Source organism: Salvia hispanica, chromosome 4 (assembly GCF_023119035.1).
Source record: "Salvia hispanica cultivar TCC Black 2014 chromosome 4, UniMelb_Shisp_WGS_1.0, whole genome shotgun sequence".
In the NCBI taxonomy this organism is placed as follows: domain Eukaryota; kingdom Viridiplantae; phylum Streptophyta; class Magnoliopsida; order Lamiales; family Lamiaceae; genus Salvia; species Salvia hispanica.
Genome location: NC_062968.1, coordinates 4,227,212 through 4,246,439, shown reverse-complemented (window position 1 = coordinate 4,246,439; position 19,228 = coordinate 4,227,212). Strand labels below are relative to the sequence as shown.

The window sequence follows — 19,228 nt, the reverse complement described above, 5'->3', positions numbered from 1 at the left end:
TAAAACATTAAGTAATACATTTCTCTGAAAACTCTTGTAACTGTTTCTTCAACTCTCGAAACTCTAACGAAGACGGTTGATAAATATAAATAAAAATAAATGCAGTGCCCAATAGAGAAATATGTCTCCTGATAAGGTGAAAATCCAGATAAATCTGCACTTCCAATAAATCAAAAAGCCGATCTAGATAATATAAGAAAACCTGGAACAATATATCACTTGATCCCGTCTCGATGATTATATTACCATTTCTTTTGCTTGACAAGCTACCTTGGTTCGATGAAGTGAAAACCAATCTATACACATAATAATGTCAAAACTTGTTTATGAATAAGAGAATCAATATCCACCGACAGATCAATCGAATTAACTCGCAATACACTCTTTAGAAAACCGTGTATATTGAAATAATGTCAGCTCATAATCAACAAACATAAAACCTTCTCTGCTTCTTATCACAATACACTTCTTCGCATATATTTAGCATTGAGTTCCCTAGAAAAATCGTCTTAACTGAATACCAGAATACCAGAGGTTGTATCATAGCTTGTGGGACTGTTTCCCACCAAGAGTAAGTATTGCTTCAAATAAGAGATACCCTATAATCAAAACCTTCTTCTGACATACAACTCATTTGATTGAACACCGGTTCTATCACTTTTAACTATATCCCAGTCTCAGTCAGATTAGTCTCATAAAATCAACAACTTCTACTCGAGCTCTTTAAATTTTCTACCTCTTTACCTCATCACTAGTCCATGCACTCTTTGTTCTAAAAGCCTGGGTAATCCCCATATGATGCAACATATATATGAAATGCACTCTATAATTAATTGATGATGCAGGGCGGCTGACCCTTCTCTCCTCGGTGACACATGTTCATGATAATAAAAATACAAATGAAACTTATGACCAAAATGTATCATACGATATGTACGAATGCTATGTCCCAGCGGGATTCTATCCCCGCTCTGATACCACCTAAACTGTCACACCTCAACCCTTATGACTTATGCACTTACTACAAATAAATTCAAATTTTTCAAAAGCACACATATTATATATAATTTTAGAAATCAACAGCTATCAAGTACATATTTCAAAACATTCTAACAGTAGTGGGACCCTCTCACCACTCTATATACTATACATTTATCAACATGCAAAAATGATGAGAGGAGAAGGTTGTCAAAACGTGTCAGCCGCCGACCCTGATAACATGTGCAATTCCCACGACTCATCTCAACCAAAAACTTCACTCATATCTTATTCCTGAAAAATATTAGTGGTTTATATGAGCCACAACTCAGTGCATATAAACCTTACCTTTAATTCCACATACAAATATCAAATACATTCATTTACCAACATATATCACCGGAAGTAATAAATATCATAAACAATTTAATATTCATATGCATATGTCTCTACATTCTTTTTATTATTCTGTGACACATCAAGCCTGATATCTGCCCGGGATTTCCATTGTATACGACCTGTAGGTCCCTTTTCATTATTTGACCTTTCCACGAAGGCCCCTCTTTGCATATTGACCTTTCCACGAAGGCCCCTCTTTGATTTGACCTTTCCACGAAGGTCCCTCTTTGCATATATTCTTTGACCCGTAGGTCCATTATCATTGAATATGACCCATAGGTCTTTTTCCATTGTATATCAGATCTAGAGCAAGACTGTCACATATCCTCTTTAATTCCATGGTTCAAGTAATTCTAATACCATGCATCAATCATATCTATTGCACCAATTACATACCCATATATTCCATCAATTAACTCCAATACTATAGATAAACATATTCATTGCACAAATCACATATTTACATAATTTACAACATCAATATCAATTACACATAACCATTTCAAGCTCACATCATATAATTCAAATATTCACTCTAATTTAACACGTAGCAATCAATCATATAAAATATGTAAAATTAAAAGTGTGATTTATACACACCTGAATACGATATGATAGATAATCTAGCCAAACTCCCAATTTTGTCTTCTAATCTGCCACTTTCGCTTCTACTTGTGTCCGAAAGAGTGATTTTATTTCAGTGTTCGATGTAAAATTTTATTCTTCAACATACACGTCTCAAGCTCTGTTTTTCCTTTTCTCTATAATTTTTCCAATGCCCAAAATGTACTCCGTATCTCAAATTATATATATGTCGGCTAAAACTTTGTTGAGTCACTTTACCCATTTTAAAAGGAAAACACGTAATTAGTAAAACTGAAAACGTGTAGTTTTATAAAAAAAACTTGAGCTGCAAAATAATACATATATAAATGCTTACTTGATAAGTCACGCACATATATCAATTCTTCCCCTACATTGCATGTAACTTTAATTTATCCCAATACACGCATAAGTATTATATTTGTACACATAATAATGTGGGAGTACATAACTAGTACTATATGGTACACAATCACACATATATAAAATAAAATTGACATATATATAATATAATATAATTTATACTGTATGAATGAATTTATTTTAAAAACTCTAGTGAATCAAGACTATTTATATATTAGAAGTCAGATCGTAAAATCAAATATATATTTGATGGCATACTTAAATATCTCTATAATAAAAATAATATACATATGCAAAGATAAATAAAAATATGTCAATATGCAAAATGATGCATGTTTCAAGTTAGGGATGTCACAAAATCATAATCTTTGCTCCATCAATTTGATCAAATATTTCAATCTCTCATGATCGGGAAGTTAAAAAAAGTCTCTCCTTTTGGAATGGATGTCAAATCTTCAAAAAAATAATGCTACTAATTTCAAATCATGAACATAATAAGAAACTTCGTATTGTTGTCTACGCTAAATAGTAAAATTCCATTTGATCCAAAGATCCAAATTCAGAAAAGCTCACAAAGATAATATAACTTATGTCCCCGTGGAAATCGTCAATATGGTGATATAGTCAAGATGATTCCTAATAAAAACTGTTTTGACATGCTTCACTCATTAAGAGAAAATTTTTAAAGGGGTACTAACTTCATTATCAATTGAATAATAATAAAACTTTTCCGGCTCCGCTCATTTTTTGTAGATCCACAATTCCATGCCCCGACCCACGTGTCCCAAAAAACCACATGTTCTAGAAAAAACTCCGTTACTAAACCCTTTGCAATAACCTTTATCTCGCATAACTTGTAATATTGCCAAATGTTAAATGCCCATCGCACCTCATGAATATAATAGTAAATCAATAGAAATAATCACTAACGGATCAGGAATATTTAGAGAATTTGTTCATCAATCCATAAAAAAGTAGGTGCAATAGTTTATTGAAAGGCATAACCAAAACTCAAATGGTCCCCCGAGTTCAAAATGGTGTCTCGCAATATTCTCTTTAGCTATCTTCAAGGATGATATTTTGATCAAAATCGTTTCAAAACAGTTGCATCCTTGAAATTGATCAAAGTCTTCTATTCTGGGTTAGATATTTATTCTTCATTGTCACTCGATTACTTCCAATAGTATATATAATGTCGCGGTATTCTTTCTTCTTCAAAAAAAATTGGGCTCTTCAAGGTAAAACATTGAATACATTTCTCGAAAACTCTTTTTTGTTTCTTCAACTCCGAAACTCAAACGAAGACGGTTGATAAATATAAATAAAAATAAATGCGTGCCCAATGAAAAATTTGTCCGACTGTCACATATCCTCTTTAATTCCATGGTTCAAGTAATTCTAATACCATGCATCAATCATATCTATTGCACCAATTACATACCCATATATTCCATCAATTAACTCCAATACTATAGATAAACATATTCATTGCACAAATCACATATTTACATAATTTACAACATCAATATCAATTACACATAACCATTTCAAGCTCACATCATATAATTCAAATATTCACTCTAATTTAACACGTAGCAATCAATCATATAAAATATGTAAAATTAAAAGTGTGATTTATACACACCTGAATACGATATGATAGATAATCTAGCCAAACTCCCAATTTTGTCTTCTAATCTGCCACTTTCGCTTCTACTTGTGTCCGAAAGAGTGATTTTATTTCAGTGTTCGATGTAAAATTTTATTCTTCAACATACACGTCTCAAGCTCTGTTTTTCCTTTTCTCTATAATTTTTCCAATGCCCAAAATGTACTCCGTATCTCAAATTATATATATGTCGGCTAAAACTTTGTTGAGTCACTTTACCCATTTTAAAAGGAAAACACGTAATTAGTAAAACTGAAAACGTGTAGTTTTATAAAAAAAACTTGAGCTGCAAAATAATACATATATAAATGCTTACTTGATAAGTCACGCACATATATCAATTCTTCCCCTACATTGCATGTAACTTTAATTTATCCCAATACACGCATAAGTATTATATTTGTACACATAATAATGTGGGAGTACATAACTAGTACTATATGGTACACAATCACACATATATAAAATAAAATTGACATATATATAATATAATATAATTTATACTGTATGAATGAATTTATTTTAAAAACTCTAGTGAATCAAGACTATTTATATATTAGAAGTCAGATCGTAAAATCAAATATATATTTGATGGCATACTTAAATATCTCTATAATAAAAATAATATACATATGCAAAGATAAATAAAAATATGTCAATATGCAAAATGATGCATGTTTCAAGTTAGGGATGTCACAATCAAGTCTTTACACAATGAGCTAAAGGCCCCAAATGAAAAATTAGAACTTTAATACCATAGCCAAAGATCATTCCAGTAAGCACTCAAAAGATTGGATCATGGAATTTAAATACTCCAACAAGATCATACGAAATACCATCAATCTCCAATCTACTAGAATTTAAAGAAATTGAGTAAAGGAGAAAATGGGAGGTGACTTAGCTTAGGCGGAGGGGCTGCCGGGCAACGAGCGAGCGTCGACGGAGTCCGAAAATTTCCGCGGAACGGCTACAGAGGCAGCTGAGAGAGGAAGAGGGAGACAAGGCCCTCCTCTCCGCCGCTGGATTCGCCGAGAAGGCGACGAAGGCAGCGGCCCTGCTCCACGGAGCTGGAGGCGTAGGTGCGACGGCGGACCTCGGAGCTCCAACACGCGAGCCGGGGAGAGTACGCGCAGCGCTAGGAGCTCCCCGACACTTGCTCGGCGGCGGCGGCGCTGCGATCTTCGGAGAAAGAGAGAGAGCCCGACAGTGAGGGCTCGATGAAGAGAGAGAACTTGAAGGAGAGAGAGAGCTCGCCGGAGGAAAGAACGGCGGTGGCAAATTGAAGGAGAGAGAGAGCTCTACAGAGGCGGCGACGAGCTGAGGAGAGGAACCGTCGCTGCTTCTCTGTTCTTCTAATTTAGGGATTTTTTAGTTTTGGACTAAATTGGGGTAAATGTGCAAAATTGGGAGAAGAGACGGAGCCGGCGACGCTCCGGCGACGCAGAGAGGCCTCGATTCGCCGGAGAGACGGCGATTTTGCCAAGGAAGGGAGTAGAAAACCGCTGCTGCATGTTCTAAGTTGGGAATCGACTTTTGGGAATGTGAGAAGGGAGAAGTCACGGTGGAAGGGGAGAATATAATTGGAAGGGGAGAATATAATTGGATTGACTCCCAATTTAATTAACTGTTGGGCCTAATGAATTGAGAGGGAATTGGGCCGAGCCCCATAGGAATTAATTAAAGAGTATATTTTGTGATGGGCTATTTTAGCTTGGGCCATATGAGTTAAATGAGGTGATGAGATATTTCCATTTAATTAGAGGGCCAAGAGATTTATTGTTTGGACCAAGATTTAATTATGAGAAGTTGGATCAAGCGAGTGAGGCCAAAGCGAGTAATTGAGTTGAGACATAAGCATATCAAGTGGGCTTTCTTTTAATATCCAGCACTATAGTATGGATATAAAGCAAATACTTGTGAAATTATGAAAAATCATCTTTTCTCAAAATGGAGCAGTGATTTATTTTAAAGTTGTTGTCATGCCATAAAATGTTTGTTTTGAGGCCTATCTATTGGGGTTGTAACCCGCGGGTTTTGGCGATGCCAGCCCGAGTTTAACGAATTCGGTTCCCAATAGAACCGCAAATCCTGTTCGGAATAACGTGCACGAGAGCCGTGAGCCATCAGCGGTTGGCCGGCGATGTGTCCGCTGAAGGTGGCCACCTTCACGGTACACGATTCTCAGATAAGGCGAGGATCCAAAGAACTTAGATTGATCAATCGAACTTTTAGCTCACAAAAGAATTTAGTATGCTCGGGCCTTTTAAGAAAAACTCTCGTGCGATACTGTGGATGGATGACAACTATATATTGTATGTTTTGTTTTCGGCATGTGTCCACTGAGTACTCCTGTACTCAGCCCTGCATGTATTTATAAATGTGCAGGTTGAACGTCAAGAGGATGGAGAAATGATCGGAGTCGATGCTACTAAATAATCCAGTGGATCTTTTCACGATTCGTGTCTTCATACACGAAGTCGTCTAGTATGGACTTATTCCGCTGCTCTTTTGTGAAGTGAGACATCTTAGAATCTCACCTTCGAACTCTGATTTATTGATGTAATGTTTATTCTAGTTCTAAGACCATGTAATGGTACATTTGACTTCTATTCTATGATATGATCGACTTGGCCTTTGGGCATATTCACAAGTTCTTTTCCCTTTTCTTTCCCCGTTTCTTTAATCCCTCTCATTAGTCGCAATTTACCCGCTTTCGCTATCCTTAGCAAAGTGCGATCGTGACACTGGGCATGTACAAATAGACATTCCACGAAGTGGTATACTTCTCTTGCACTGCATGATTTGTATTTCATAGCAACCACATGCTAACATCTGATATTTTTTTAGGTCACCAACATTTGCAATGAAAACTTGAAAAATTTTCAATGATAAGTTGACCATGTATACTGAGACATTTGCAGATGAGGAACATAGTGTTGATGAATGGCTAACAAAAGATGATTATTGGGTTGGGAGCACTGGTGGATCCATGGGGCAAGAGGGGGCGAACGCCCCTACTCGGCGACCAATGACACTTTGGTAGTATACAATGAAATTAGAGTAATTCTAAATAAGAAAACTTTTGGACAAAACTAAACTCTACTAATAATGTGGATACTACAAATCCACACTGCTTCTAGTATCTTTTTTTCTCTTTTACATTATTAATTACACATTAAAAACTCGTGTCATTTCAAGTTATAGTATTTTTATGATTTTATTTTGGCCCCTCCAATTTTGGATCCTGTATACTAGTTGGGAGGCCAGCTCCTGTCTTTGTATAAACGTTATGGAAAGTGGAGCTAATGTTTGATTAGAGAGATCTAAAAATGCAATTAAATGAACATGCATTTGAATACATTTGTACATCTGAAGTAGGTAAAGGCGAATTTTTGCACGAGAATACATTTGTAAATCTGAGAATAAATTTGACGTTGACCCATTAGTCTTTTGTCACATGATTGAACAAGTTTTTACAGTTGTAGAATCCTACAATTAAATGAAGAACACACTGATGAAATAACATTTTATAGTCTCCATTGAGATTGAAACCGACACCACTCAATGAAAGTATAGTCTGCAGCGTGGAGTAGCACTTTTTCCAGGCACCGAGCTTAGATTGAATGTTGGGGGTAGCCTTAATATCTGTTGTAGGGAGCTCTCTGCGTAATGCGTCCTCCAGCCTCTTAAGGTAGCCACCCCGAAATCCGTTGTCGGCCTTCCACCCCTGTGCAACAAGCTCCTTTAAGGCCGCAACTAGGACCTCTTCCTCTCGGTCGCTCCACATGCGCCTACTCCTGTCGCCTTTGAGTTGTTTGGGACGAGGGACATTGCTAGTTCCTGAATTAGAGATGCATACCAAAAACCATGTGTAATGTTTGAGAACTAAAAACAAAACTATAAAAAGAACTCACACATACCACGATTAGCGAGAGCTGCTTCCATAACTGCTTTGCCACGACGGTAATCAGCCATTTTATGTTTATCTAAAAAAAGAAAGGGTTAACATTCTATACTCTACACTCACAGCCGAACAGACACCGTTGAAAAAATTGCAACATTTCACATCTTCACCAACACCCACAATTGTAAACAAATTTTAGCACACAGATAAATTGCAAAATTTCACATCTCCACCAACACCCACAATTGTAAACAAAAATTAGAACACAGCTATATTGCAAAATTTCACAAAAGGTTTGACATTGCACACATAAAATCAGCACAAATAAATGGTACATACAAAATTGAAACATCCTTGTTGAAATGGGTAAGGGATTGTTACCTTCCAAACACCAATAAGCAAGAGATTTCCTAGTTCTGTTTAAATAGACCCATCCACAATGCTCCTAGTTCTGTTTAAATAAACCCAGCCACAACTCTTCGGCTACCATACGAAAAAAAGAGAGGGAAAAAAAGAGAGGGAGGGAAAAAAAGAGAAGAACATGAATTATGCTTTGTACCGAGAATATACATTCAATGCTAAAATAGAATTTTAATAATATGCTATCAAACAATGAAAAAAGAATTGGGTTGGAATTAAATATTGCCTATCAAACGACTGTTAAAGATAACAAATTTTGGCCCACCAGGCCTCCATTCCTTGATTACTAACTGGGCGATTTTTTATCCTCGTAGGCTATCAAACGGGTCCTTAGGATACAATAACCCATTTAGGGTGCCAATAACCCGCATAGGGGTGACGATAACCCATACTGAGTGTCAATAACTCGTATTAGGGTGCATAATAATTAGATTCAACCACACTCCAAATTACAAGGTAACAAAATGGAAAAAACGGGACCAAAATGAAAAAAACGGGACTCTTATTCGTGGACGGAGGGAGTATATACACATGAGCATATTACGAATTTACTAAAATATCTATTTATTGATGTTTCTTTAATTTGAAGCCATATTATTCTAGTTGGAGAGGGTAACTGACGCATTATTATTCCTCCTCTCAGTTTCCAAAAAATAAGTACTTTTAAAATGACACGAGTTTTAATACAAAATTGATAAAGTATGAAAGAAATGAAAGGAAAATGTATAGTACTATATGTTAGTGAAAAATGAGTCTCATCACATAACGGGAAAGAAGTTTATCAAGTGGAAAGTTTATATATTTAGAGAACGGACCAAAATGAAAACAGTTTCTATTATTAAGAAATGGAGGGAGCATATATATGATTATCCATCTAAGGTTTTAGTATCATGAACCAAACATACTAATACATATGTATTCAATCATGAGCTATAATCTTTCAAATTGAACAAGCTGTGATTGTGAACCAAGTTAGACGGGAACCATGAGCTATAATCTTTCCAATTTGATCGTTTTACAATGAGATTAGTTTGATTGATGTATACAATTCGTCCGTAATCTCCACATATTACTCGATAGTTTCGATTTAAGTAGACAAAATTATTATGATAATTGTTTTTCACTCTTTTTCAGTAAAATTCGTTCATGTTATTGTCTTGTGCCAAAATCTTAGTATGAATTTAAATTACTGAATTTAAACGAAAACGCATCAATCCAATTAATCTTGTTATAAATTGTCAACAATTGCCTGCAAATTATTATTATTATTATTATTATTATTATTATTATTATTATTATTATTATTATTATTATTATTATTATTATTATTATTATTATTATTATTATTATATTGTTGTTGATGTTGTTATTATTATTATTATTATGATCATCATCATCACAACCATGATTCAATGGAAGTAATTACTATCACATAATTCACAATTGTACATTAATCGTACCTTAACCATTCTTGATTAATGATTCATTCCACGTTTAGTTTCTCTAACCAATTTCCAAAATATATCAATAAACACGTTTTAATTGAAACTTCTTCTTTCATAACGATTTCTATATAGATCTTATATAGTTACTTACAGTTACTCAAGCATCATGTATTATATGCGATCATATACCATATTCCACAATCCCAGATCCTGTATCGTATATTTATGCTCATACTAAATTTATAAGGTTTTTCCATTTATCCATACATGTTTACTTAATGATCTCAAAAAATTCTCAATTCCATCGTATAGCCTCCCTATTCAATTATCTACCATACTCTTTATACTTATTTTCCATATTCAATACATCAAATAAATTCATGAACTTCAGTTTTACTATTCACATCATATAATTTGATGAAGTGAAATATATTGAAATTAATAATCATGTTAACAATTATATCGCACTACTAGATTCTAACTTCAAAACAATATAAATCAATTTAGTAGCTATGTAATCTATAGCTCCCCTGTATTTTATATTTGGTAACTAAAATAAAATACATCTATTAACATCAAAAACACAATCTTTATGCTTGATTAAGACTTCTGGTAGCAATAGATCAATCACATTTATTCTTCCATTTCTCTCTCTATTTATAAATAACCAATTTACAATATCAACTAAAATAAACCCGAAAAATATTATTTAGATCACATTTAACTTTAAATCCAAATCTAATCTCTATACTAAAATAATTGAATAAGTTCTCAACACAGGCCTATCTCATAGTCTAAACATAAAACATATGCTTTGATTTTCATTCAACTTGAATAACTAATAAAAACATGCTTATTATCATTCTTCTGTGAACCTATATCCATCAACTATTTTAAGAATTAACTCATACCTCCATGAATCCTCAAAATAACCATAAATTTTAAGCTAACAAGTTCAACACAGTATAGATTCATGAGATAGATTAAAGTAAGAAAGATACCTTAATTTTGCCCCACACAATCTCATATCGTACTCTTCTTGAAATGTAGCCTAATTGATTATATAAAAATTCCCTTCTTCTTTCTTTTTCTTTTTTTTTTTTTTGAGGAAGAGAGGGGCCGGAAGTCTCCCCCTCCCTAAAATGAGGGAGTAGAAGGCTTTATATCTCTACCCCTTTCTTTTCTATTTACTATACACACACATATAAACTCTATTCAATATTACTCCAATTTATTTTTGTGGAGGTAAAGGTGGACAAATGTCATTATCTTATGTAGTGTATTTATTTAAGGGTTTTTGGCTTTAAAAACCATAAACTTTTCCCGAATTCCAATTTTTCCCACCAACTTTAAGATTTATTTTTTAAACCACGAACTTTCGATTCGTGTGCTTCTTCCCACGGCGGGTCAAAGGTGAAACCCAACTGGTCTATATGTCATCTTTAATCCCATTTGGCAGTAAAATCATAAAGGGAAGTCCTATTTGGCAATGCCAACTATTTTACCATATTCTCATTTCCCACCCTTTATCTTTCCATTATTCCCATTTCACACCCTCCTTCCTCAATCCTCTCCCGTTAACTACTTCGACCTCGAACGCCTCAGCCGCATAGTCAGCGGCGCCATCTACAAAACTAGCAACCAAATGCGCCGCGAATTCATGAACCGAAAGAGAAACAAAGAGATAGAGCATAACGGAGGCGGGAGCATCTTCGGCGGGTTAGTCGTGAGTAGGAACAAAGAGAAACTAGCAACCATTTAAACATGAGCTAGAACGGAGGCTAGTCGTGAGCATCTCCGGCGGGTTAAGGTTGAAAACGGAGGCGGTTGCATCTGTTCGCTCAAGCTGCCTTGAATTCGGCGGAGGCGGCAGCGCTGCGCGGCTGTGAGAGAGAATTGCGGCAGAGATGGGAAAGAGATTTGGCCGGTAGAAGCGTGAATGCGTCTGGTTGAAATTTGCAGATTGAGGAGCTCTCAGTGAAGAAGGAGCTCAAGAATTGCGGATTGAGAAGCTCGAGAGTGAAAATTTGCTCGAGAATTTACAGAAATTGGTTGAAGATTATTTTTCAAAATTATGCGGATTGAGGTCTCGAAAATTGCAAATTGCATCTCCATAAATTTTCTTCAAGATTATTTATTTAATTTTAAGTTTTAATTCAGAAAATAACACCATTACACGGTCATATTTCCAGTTGTCCACGTTGGACAATTTTGCACCAGAGATTTGGTATTCGGGTCGGGTTGATAAATAGCAAATGAATCGAAAGTTCGTGGCTTTAAAAACAAATTTTAAAGTTAGTGGGAAAAAACAGAATTCAGAAAAAGTTTATGGTTTTTAGGGCCAAAATTGGAAAATAATAATGTATGAACTCTTCCATTAGTACTCCATTATATAGACATATAATATTAATATCTTGATCTTCCACACTCACAAATCACAATAGTAGCACCACATATCAGCCCATTAGTAATTAGAGGTAGAATTTGTTTTAATTTCGATAGACTACTAATTTACTCACACCTATACAAAGATATAAATTAAATCTAATTTAGATTAAAATGTAAATTTCTTCTTGTCCATTTTTTTAGATGTTATAACAATATTAGTAAATTTAATTTAATTTGATCTTAAAGCTATGCATGTAATTTGTTCCCCTTTTTCTATTTCTCAAATTAGTAAATTTTGTTGGTTTTCTAGTTTTATGGATTTTCTCACATTAGTAACTTTTACTATTTTTTCACTAGTAACTTTGTATTATAAATCATTATAATTTGTAATCATAAAAAATGATTTTTATAATTTAAGAATATAAAATAATTCTTGTGATTCCATAAATATTTTAAAATATCATATAATATTAATAAAATCAATTTTAATGTGATGCCCTTTATTGTAAAAAAATTCTATAATAACAAATAACTCTTTGATATAATAAATATGAAAATATATCATATAATATTAGTATAATTTGTGCTATACTCTAAAAAATCTATTCAATAATTAATTTGCTCATCATTCATTTCTCACGCGTTGCTTTTCATATTGCTCACGTTCGAGTTAATTCCGCGTCGTTAGCACTGAACTCACTCAACACATTTTAATGGTAGTTTGGGCCCTCTACTGTTAAAATTCTGGTTGTGCCACTGGCTCCAGTAATTCACTCTTTTCAAATCATATTAGTTTGGAAAGGGCTGAAAACTGTTTTCAATAATATCCCCAAAAAAAAAAATTAACCATGTTTGGTCGTTAGGATTCTGTCTGGAAAAGTAATTTGATTCCTTAAATTTTAAATTCATGTGTTTGTTTCAGTTTTTTATCAAACTGTGAAAGTAATCAGAATCTCGGGAACAACTTTCCAAGATTATGAATCTCAACTTTTCTTAGGTATTCTTTTTCCAAATTTTGAGATTCTTACATATTTAATGCAATATAAGTATAATTTTATTATTATTACTATTACTACTATTATTGTTGTTATTATTATTATTATTATTATTAATTACAATGTATTAAAAACAATATAAAATTATAGATTATACTTAATTTCGGTATAATAAATAACTATAATTAAAATTATCATAATTATAACTATACTATTATAATATTTATATATATTTGTTATTATCAAAATAATAATTAATAATTTATTAAACTATTAAAATGTAATATATAATATAAATTATATAATAAAAAATTATTATTATTATTTTATAAATTAATATTAATCAATAAAGTCGTAGTGAAATTTAAAATTATAAAATTTATTCAGTTATAATATCCTTGAATATTATAATTATACTTATAATTATAACAGTCTATTTATTATTATAATCATTTATGATTATAATACTCCATGTAGCTATAATTATAATTATATTATATATTATGATGGATAATTTATATTTAAAATAATAAAAAGATACATAATAATATACTAATTATTATCATTTGTAATTAATATTCCCTCCGTCCCGCTTTAACAGTCTCATTGACTTTTCTGCCCTTTTTTTATAAAAATGATAAAAAATAGTTAAAGTGGAGAGATGGTAAAATAAAAAAGACAATAATGTAGATAAGACTCTTCTCTATATTATTCTCTCTCTTAATTTACCATTTCTCCTCTTTAACTATTTTTTATCATTTTTACAAAAAGATGGCAGAAAAGTCAATGAGACTGTTAAAGCGGGACGGAGGGAGTAATTTATTAAAAAATTTATATTATTATTCTTTTTTATAAATAAAATAATACTCCCTCTGTTCCGCTTTAGGAGTCTTGTTTGATCAATTTCGAGCGTCCCGCTTTAGGAGTCCCGGTTGGGATAAACTTAAAAAGTGCCTACAAAGTAAGTAAAAAAGTGTTAAAAGTGGATCCCAACATCCATTAAAATATTTATTTATTACACACTCAATTAAGAGTGAGTTTCAACCTCCACTGCAACAGTTATTTATTACACATTCAAACACTTTCTTAAAACATGTGTCCGACTCAATCGGGACTCCTAAAGCGGGACGAATAGAGTAAGTAGGAGTATATTTTTAGTTTGGTGTTTAAATCAAATAGTATAAAATTTAAAAAATCTTGACATTTTCCAAACACGGGAAAGTAAAGTTATTAGGAATCATATTCCTGGGATTTATTTTCCTAAAAATAATTTTTCGTGCGAACTTTACTTTCGCTCAACCAAACATGGCCTTCAAATCATATTGTGGTTTGGAAAGGGCTGAAAACTGTTTTCAATAATATCCAAAAAAAATTAAAAGGTAAAAGAAATATAAAAAAAAATTCATGTTGGAGGGATTTAACCCCTCGTTCCCTCCATCTGTGCCTGCCAGTGATCATACATATGGAATCAATATGGAATAGATTTCAATAATATTGGTGGATAATGAAATTTTATCCATCAACTCACTTGCTTGGCAGTTTGGGGAAGGATAATGAAATTTTATCTTTGTTTAATTTTGAAAAGAGAAAAAATGAAAAATCAGAACAATTTAATTATGCTAATTTTAAATTCTTAATATTCACACCGGCAAAACTATTCAAGGAGAATAGAAAAGGAAGAAGATAGAATAGAATGAAGCTTCAGATATGTTGCCAACTAAACCATTCGAGTTTATAACCATTCAAAAATAAAGTACAAGAAACTGCAGAAGGGATCATATTTAGACTTCCCATATTCATTGTCATTCATCATCCAAAAATTATTCCCTTAAGCTCAGTTAGTTGTGGTTGAATTTGTTTCATAATCCAACCCAAATAACCCATAGAGGCAGAATCCTCAAAATGGAGCCTCAAATCTTTTATTTGGTCGGAACATCTTTTGCCTAGCTCCCCTTCCAAATCAAGACCGGAGCATCGCTGAAGCTCAAGTGATTCAAGGCGGGGACAGCCATCGAGGATCGCTTCCAGTCCCTTATTTTCCATCCTCTGTCCAATAAGTCGGAGATGGCACAGATTAGACATGGTTTTTCCAATTGCGACAGCGTGCTCTGTAAATTCTAGATGCTCATTCCAACTGTTGCTAAATGTAAGTGATTTCAACGTGGGGCAAGAGATGCCAATGTTTTCAAAGTCAGTGGGACCGACAGTATCCATCTTGATAAAGTGCAACTCTTCCAATTGTGGGAGTTTCATTATTGCCTTAGCATAAGCAGTTCCGAGTACATCCTTCTCTGTAAGTGTAAGGCATCGAAGCTGATTTGATCTGCCAAAAAAATACTACTTATGTTAAAATGAACATAATAATTTGATCATACAAGCAAGAAATATTATACCTCTCGGCTACGTAGTTTAGGAAGTCATCCGCTTCGTAACAGAAAAGCTTTAGTTCGACCAATTGTCCCTGGCTACGATCCACTGCACATAGGCAAATTTTGTCAAATTTGCTGGCAGCGCAACGTCTATAATCCAAATCAATCACGCGCCACGTGATGGGATTCTTGCAGACTCTCCACCATGTGGTACACACTTTCTGCGCACTCTCGAGCGTCTCCTCAGCACCCAACCTTTGCAGGATATTCGCCGTCAAATCATCGGGCAGTTCGATCCAGGGCGGCGCCGGCGCGGCTGTAGGAATTGGAGGTTCAGTTAAGATCATCGGCTTCGATCTTTTTCCAGTGCCCAACATCTTCGTTTTCAGGGGTTAGTGATTATATCATGGTTCGTGTATATATATTATATTGGATGATGATGATATCAATATGAATATGAATGTACTCCTGTTTAAATAAGAGACTGCTCGGTCAACTTCCCATCTTTTTAGTCTTTTACGTGAGAAGTCTGTTTAATTAGTGCAGGATTTTAGGAACTTAAAATATCTCCAGTAGGGTTATAAACTTATCCTAAGTTAAATTATCATTCATATAAATTATCTGTTATAGTTTGTTCTACATGTTTGGTAGATTATAGGAAATATTCACTTTATTTTTTACGTTGTTTGATAGAATTTTCAAAATAATAGATTAAAATAGGAAATGACAATATTATCCTTTTTAATTAACTTCATAATCATTAGGGTTACTTTCAAAAATTAGAGAAAAAGGGGTACTCCAGCCTCCATCTCCATTACTTCTCTATCTCAATTGATCCCAAAACCAAATTCATAAAGCCGAATTGTGCCAAGGCGCGGTGTGATTTATGACGGAACTGAAAAATCATCAAAATTATTAGCGTAGGATGACGGAATTGAGAATTGCAATTGTTTCGTTGCAGATTCATATTATTTTTTTTTGTCAATCTACACATTCTTTGTCGTGGAGTTGACAAAGGATATTTGTGTAAGAAGATAGATTTGTCAGGTTTCAAAAAAAATGGAGATAACTAATTTGGAGACCGGATAATTTATCTATAATATTAGAGTATATTATATCGGATCCGTCCTTAATCATAGACTTTAGAAAAAATAATCTATGCTATCAAATGATCAATAATATAGGTTAAATAATCTAATCTATAGTTATCATATCTACTAAACTATGCCTCCAATTATCTAAACATCTAGAATTTATTTATTTATTTTTTCAATCAAACATTCTTTACTCTCGTTGAAGAAAACGCAGGTCTGGGGCATTTATGTTTTCATAGGCCGAAAACAAACGGGCCTGTTCGTGATGAAATCTGGGCCGCTTCTTGTTAATAACTAAGGGTTGTCCTCATTTAAATCATTGGGCTGTGTTCATTTCTTTGATGAGCTCTTATTTTAGTTACTTAGGAGTATTAAATTAAGGCAGCCCATTTTCTTAAATTAAAACAGTCCATTGCTTTTAAATTAAGACAAGCTATTATTATTTCCATCCCACAAACATATAAAATTTGGGATATACTCGTTTTCTATTTTGGGTTAGAAGTTAGAACCTAAACAAAAAATATTGACATTACTAGTTCGAAGCTAAACAAAAATATTTTAATGTTTGTTTGATGATTGAGCATGCGAGATTTTCTGATTTTAAGATCCTGTTATTATAAAAAATTATTAAAATTTTGGACTTTTTCCTTGTTTGAATAACGTGAAAGCTATTATTGATAGTTTGATACATGCTTTTATTATTATGATAAACCAATACCTATTTGATAATTGGTATGTTAGTCTCCAAAGTGATCTAAATTCTGACCACAGAGTTTTGTATGGATGTTAAATTATTATAGTCAACTTTTGTCATGCTTTAATTGAGTACTTTGAACACACACATAAATAATTGTCTCTTTTTACTCAAGGTCAGGATATAAATTCTGACCCAAATATGATAGTACTATATATAGTAGTATATGACTTAAGACATTCAAAGTTGTGTTTTATGTTTAGAAGATCAATATAGTTTTGAGCATTTTACAAATTATATTCGTGACTTCTTTTTATTCGCAAGTTTCATCATCTACTGGGAATTTTCTTTTAAGTATTCCAAAATCCAATATATATAAATGTGTAAACAATAAATATTAATGTCTAATGTGGACTAAACAAGAGTGATGCTCACAGATGATGCCCGCATAGAATATATAATGGTAAATATTGGTGTAAGAAATGAGAATCTTATTCTCTTTGACCACAAAAGACTATCAAGTATGCATCTCTTTACTAAATGTTGATGAATGCACATATAGGTTCAGTCACATTATGAACGAACATTTTATGTTTATTTGTTCATATCTTATTCATTAATTTTTATGTGCTTGTTCGTCATTCTCTTTTTTCATGAAAGATCCAGTCCCCACGTGATACATATGTGCAAGTCTTTTTTTATAATTTTAACCAATAATGTATGGGTTAATATCTTAAAGATTTGTTTATTAAAGTACAATATTACGTCCTTCTCTAACAATTTGTCATTTCATAATGTAAAATGGGCAATGAATTTAAGATGACATGCGTGTTGCAAATGGAAAATTTTAGAAAGCTCATGATTTGATGTTCAATCAATTTAAGACGACGTATGTCTCAAACACATACATAAAGAATGCCATATCTTGTCTTGTTGCAATTTAAATGCAATCATGGTGTTATATCTTGTCTCATCATATGCATATATTATCAAGTAGTTTAAGATAAATTTTAACTTAATAACTTTGCATATTGTTCTGTTTCACACTTATTTGGGTATCATGCACTCCAATGCTCCATACATAATCACCTAAAAAGTGAAAATGGTGATCAAATTTGAACAATGTGAACCATGCATAATTATGGGATGCATATTGCAAAAGTTGTTTAATTAAAAATGTAAGCTACAAAGGGTGCCAAATGTTTTGGTTTAAGTGGAAATGTCTGAGACATAAAACAACATTTCACTATTTTGTAGTCTAAAGTTTCAGGTAGTGCATCTTGATGCTCTCTTTAAATTATATTTGATGATTTAACTTTTCATTTGGTGGTTTACATATTGTCGGCTATATTTTTTTTTGTCATTGTATCATAAAGACAAGATTTATAATTTCTTAACGAAATTATAAAATTTGTGAATGAGATACAATGTTTTAATCAGTCTATACAATTGATATAATAAGTTTTATTTATTTATTTTTGCAGTGCATAAAATTGAGAAAAAAAATTAATAGAGTAATAATTTTTGGGCCATGATGTAAGCTTAATTTATCTTATCAAGTGGAATCCAGTAAGAAATGATCAATTGGTCTATGTCATATGCTATACATGAATGTGTATGTGAAAGACATAGTACAATATATGTGGATGCATGTAATTGTTGTAATTAAAGTATTTAATATTATAGACTGGTATAATTAGAGTAGGAATAGTGTATTTGATTGAATGTTCTTTTCAAAATAAATAATGGCGGTTGTTGTTGTTGACCAATTCATATTGCTAGATATTGTTGACTAATTTCTGAATTTCACAAAAGACAAATTGCAGATAATTAGTAAGGAGATTAACAGCATCTTTGGAGATTTTGAAATTTCACGTGTTATACATATACGTTGTTGCAATATTATT

The 19,228-nt window shown here is 32.9% G+C and overlaps 2 protein-coding genes and 1 long non-coding RNA gene across 4 annotated transcripts; all 3 read right to left on the bottom strand.

Moving 5' to 3' along the window:
- On the bottom strand, positions 1-2,561 carry LOC125222312. Its single transcript, XR_007176526.1, has 2 exons — positions 1,978-2,561; positions 1-1,272 (listed from the first exon to the last, which is right to left on the bottom strand). It is a non-coding gene; the product is annotated as an uncharacterized LOC125222312 (long non-coding RNA).
- Positions 2,562-7,408: 4,847 nt separating this feature from the next.
- LOC125217843 lies at positions 7,409-10,964 on the bottom strand. Of its 2 annotated transcripts, XM_048119401.1 has the most exons (4): positions 10,783-10,964; positions 8,298-8,399; positions 7,933-7,998; positions 7,409-7,852 (listed from the first exon to the last, which is right to left on the bottom strand). In XM_048119401.1, exons 3-4 carry the CDS (start codon positions 7,985-7,987, stop codon positions 7,455-7,457), a joined length of 453 nt encoding a protein of 150 aa, XP_047975358.1. In that variant the 5' UTR covers positions 7,988-7,998; positions 8,298-8,399; positions 10,783-10,964; the 3' UTR covers positions 7,409-7,454. The 2 variants fall into 2 exon arrangements, with proteins under 2 accessions (XP_047975358.1, XP_047975359.1); XM_048119402.1 differs by lacking the exon at positions 8,298-8,399.
- A 3,973-nt stretch (positions 10,965-14,937) lies between these two features.
- LOC125218895 (putative F-box/LRR-repeat protein 23) lies at positions 14,938-15,909 on the bottom strand. The gene is made up of 2 exons (XM_048120690.1): positions 15,558-15,909; positions 14,938-15,487 (listed from the first exon to the last, which is right to left on the bottom strand). The coding sequence occupies exons 1-2, from the start codon at positions 15,878-15,880 to the stop codon at positions 14,974-14,976; spliced, it is 837 nt and encodes a 278-aa protein (XP_047976647.1). The 5' UTR covers positions 15,881-15,909; the 3' UTR covers positions 14,938-14,973.
- Between the last annotated feature and the right edge of the window lie 3,319 nt (positions 15,910-19,228).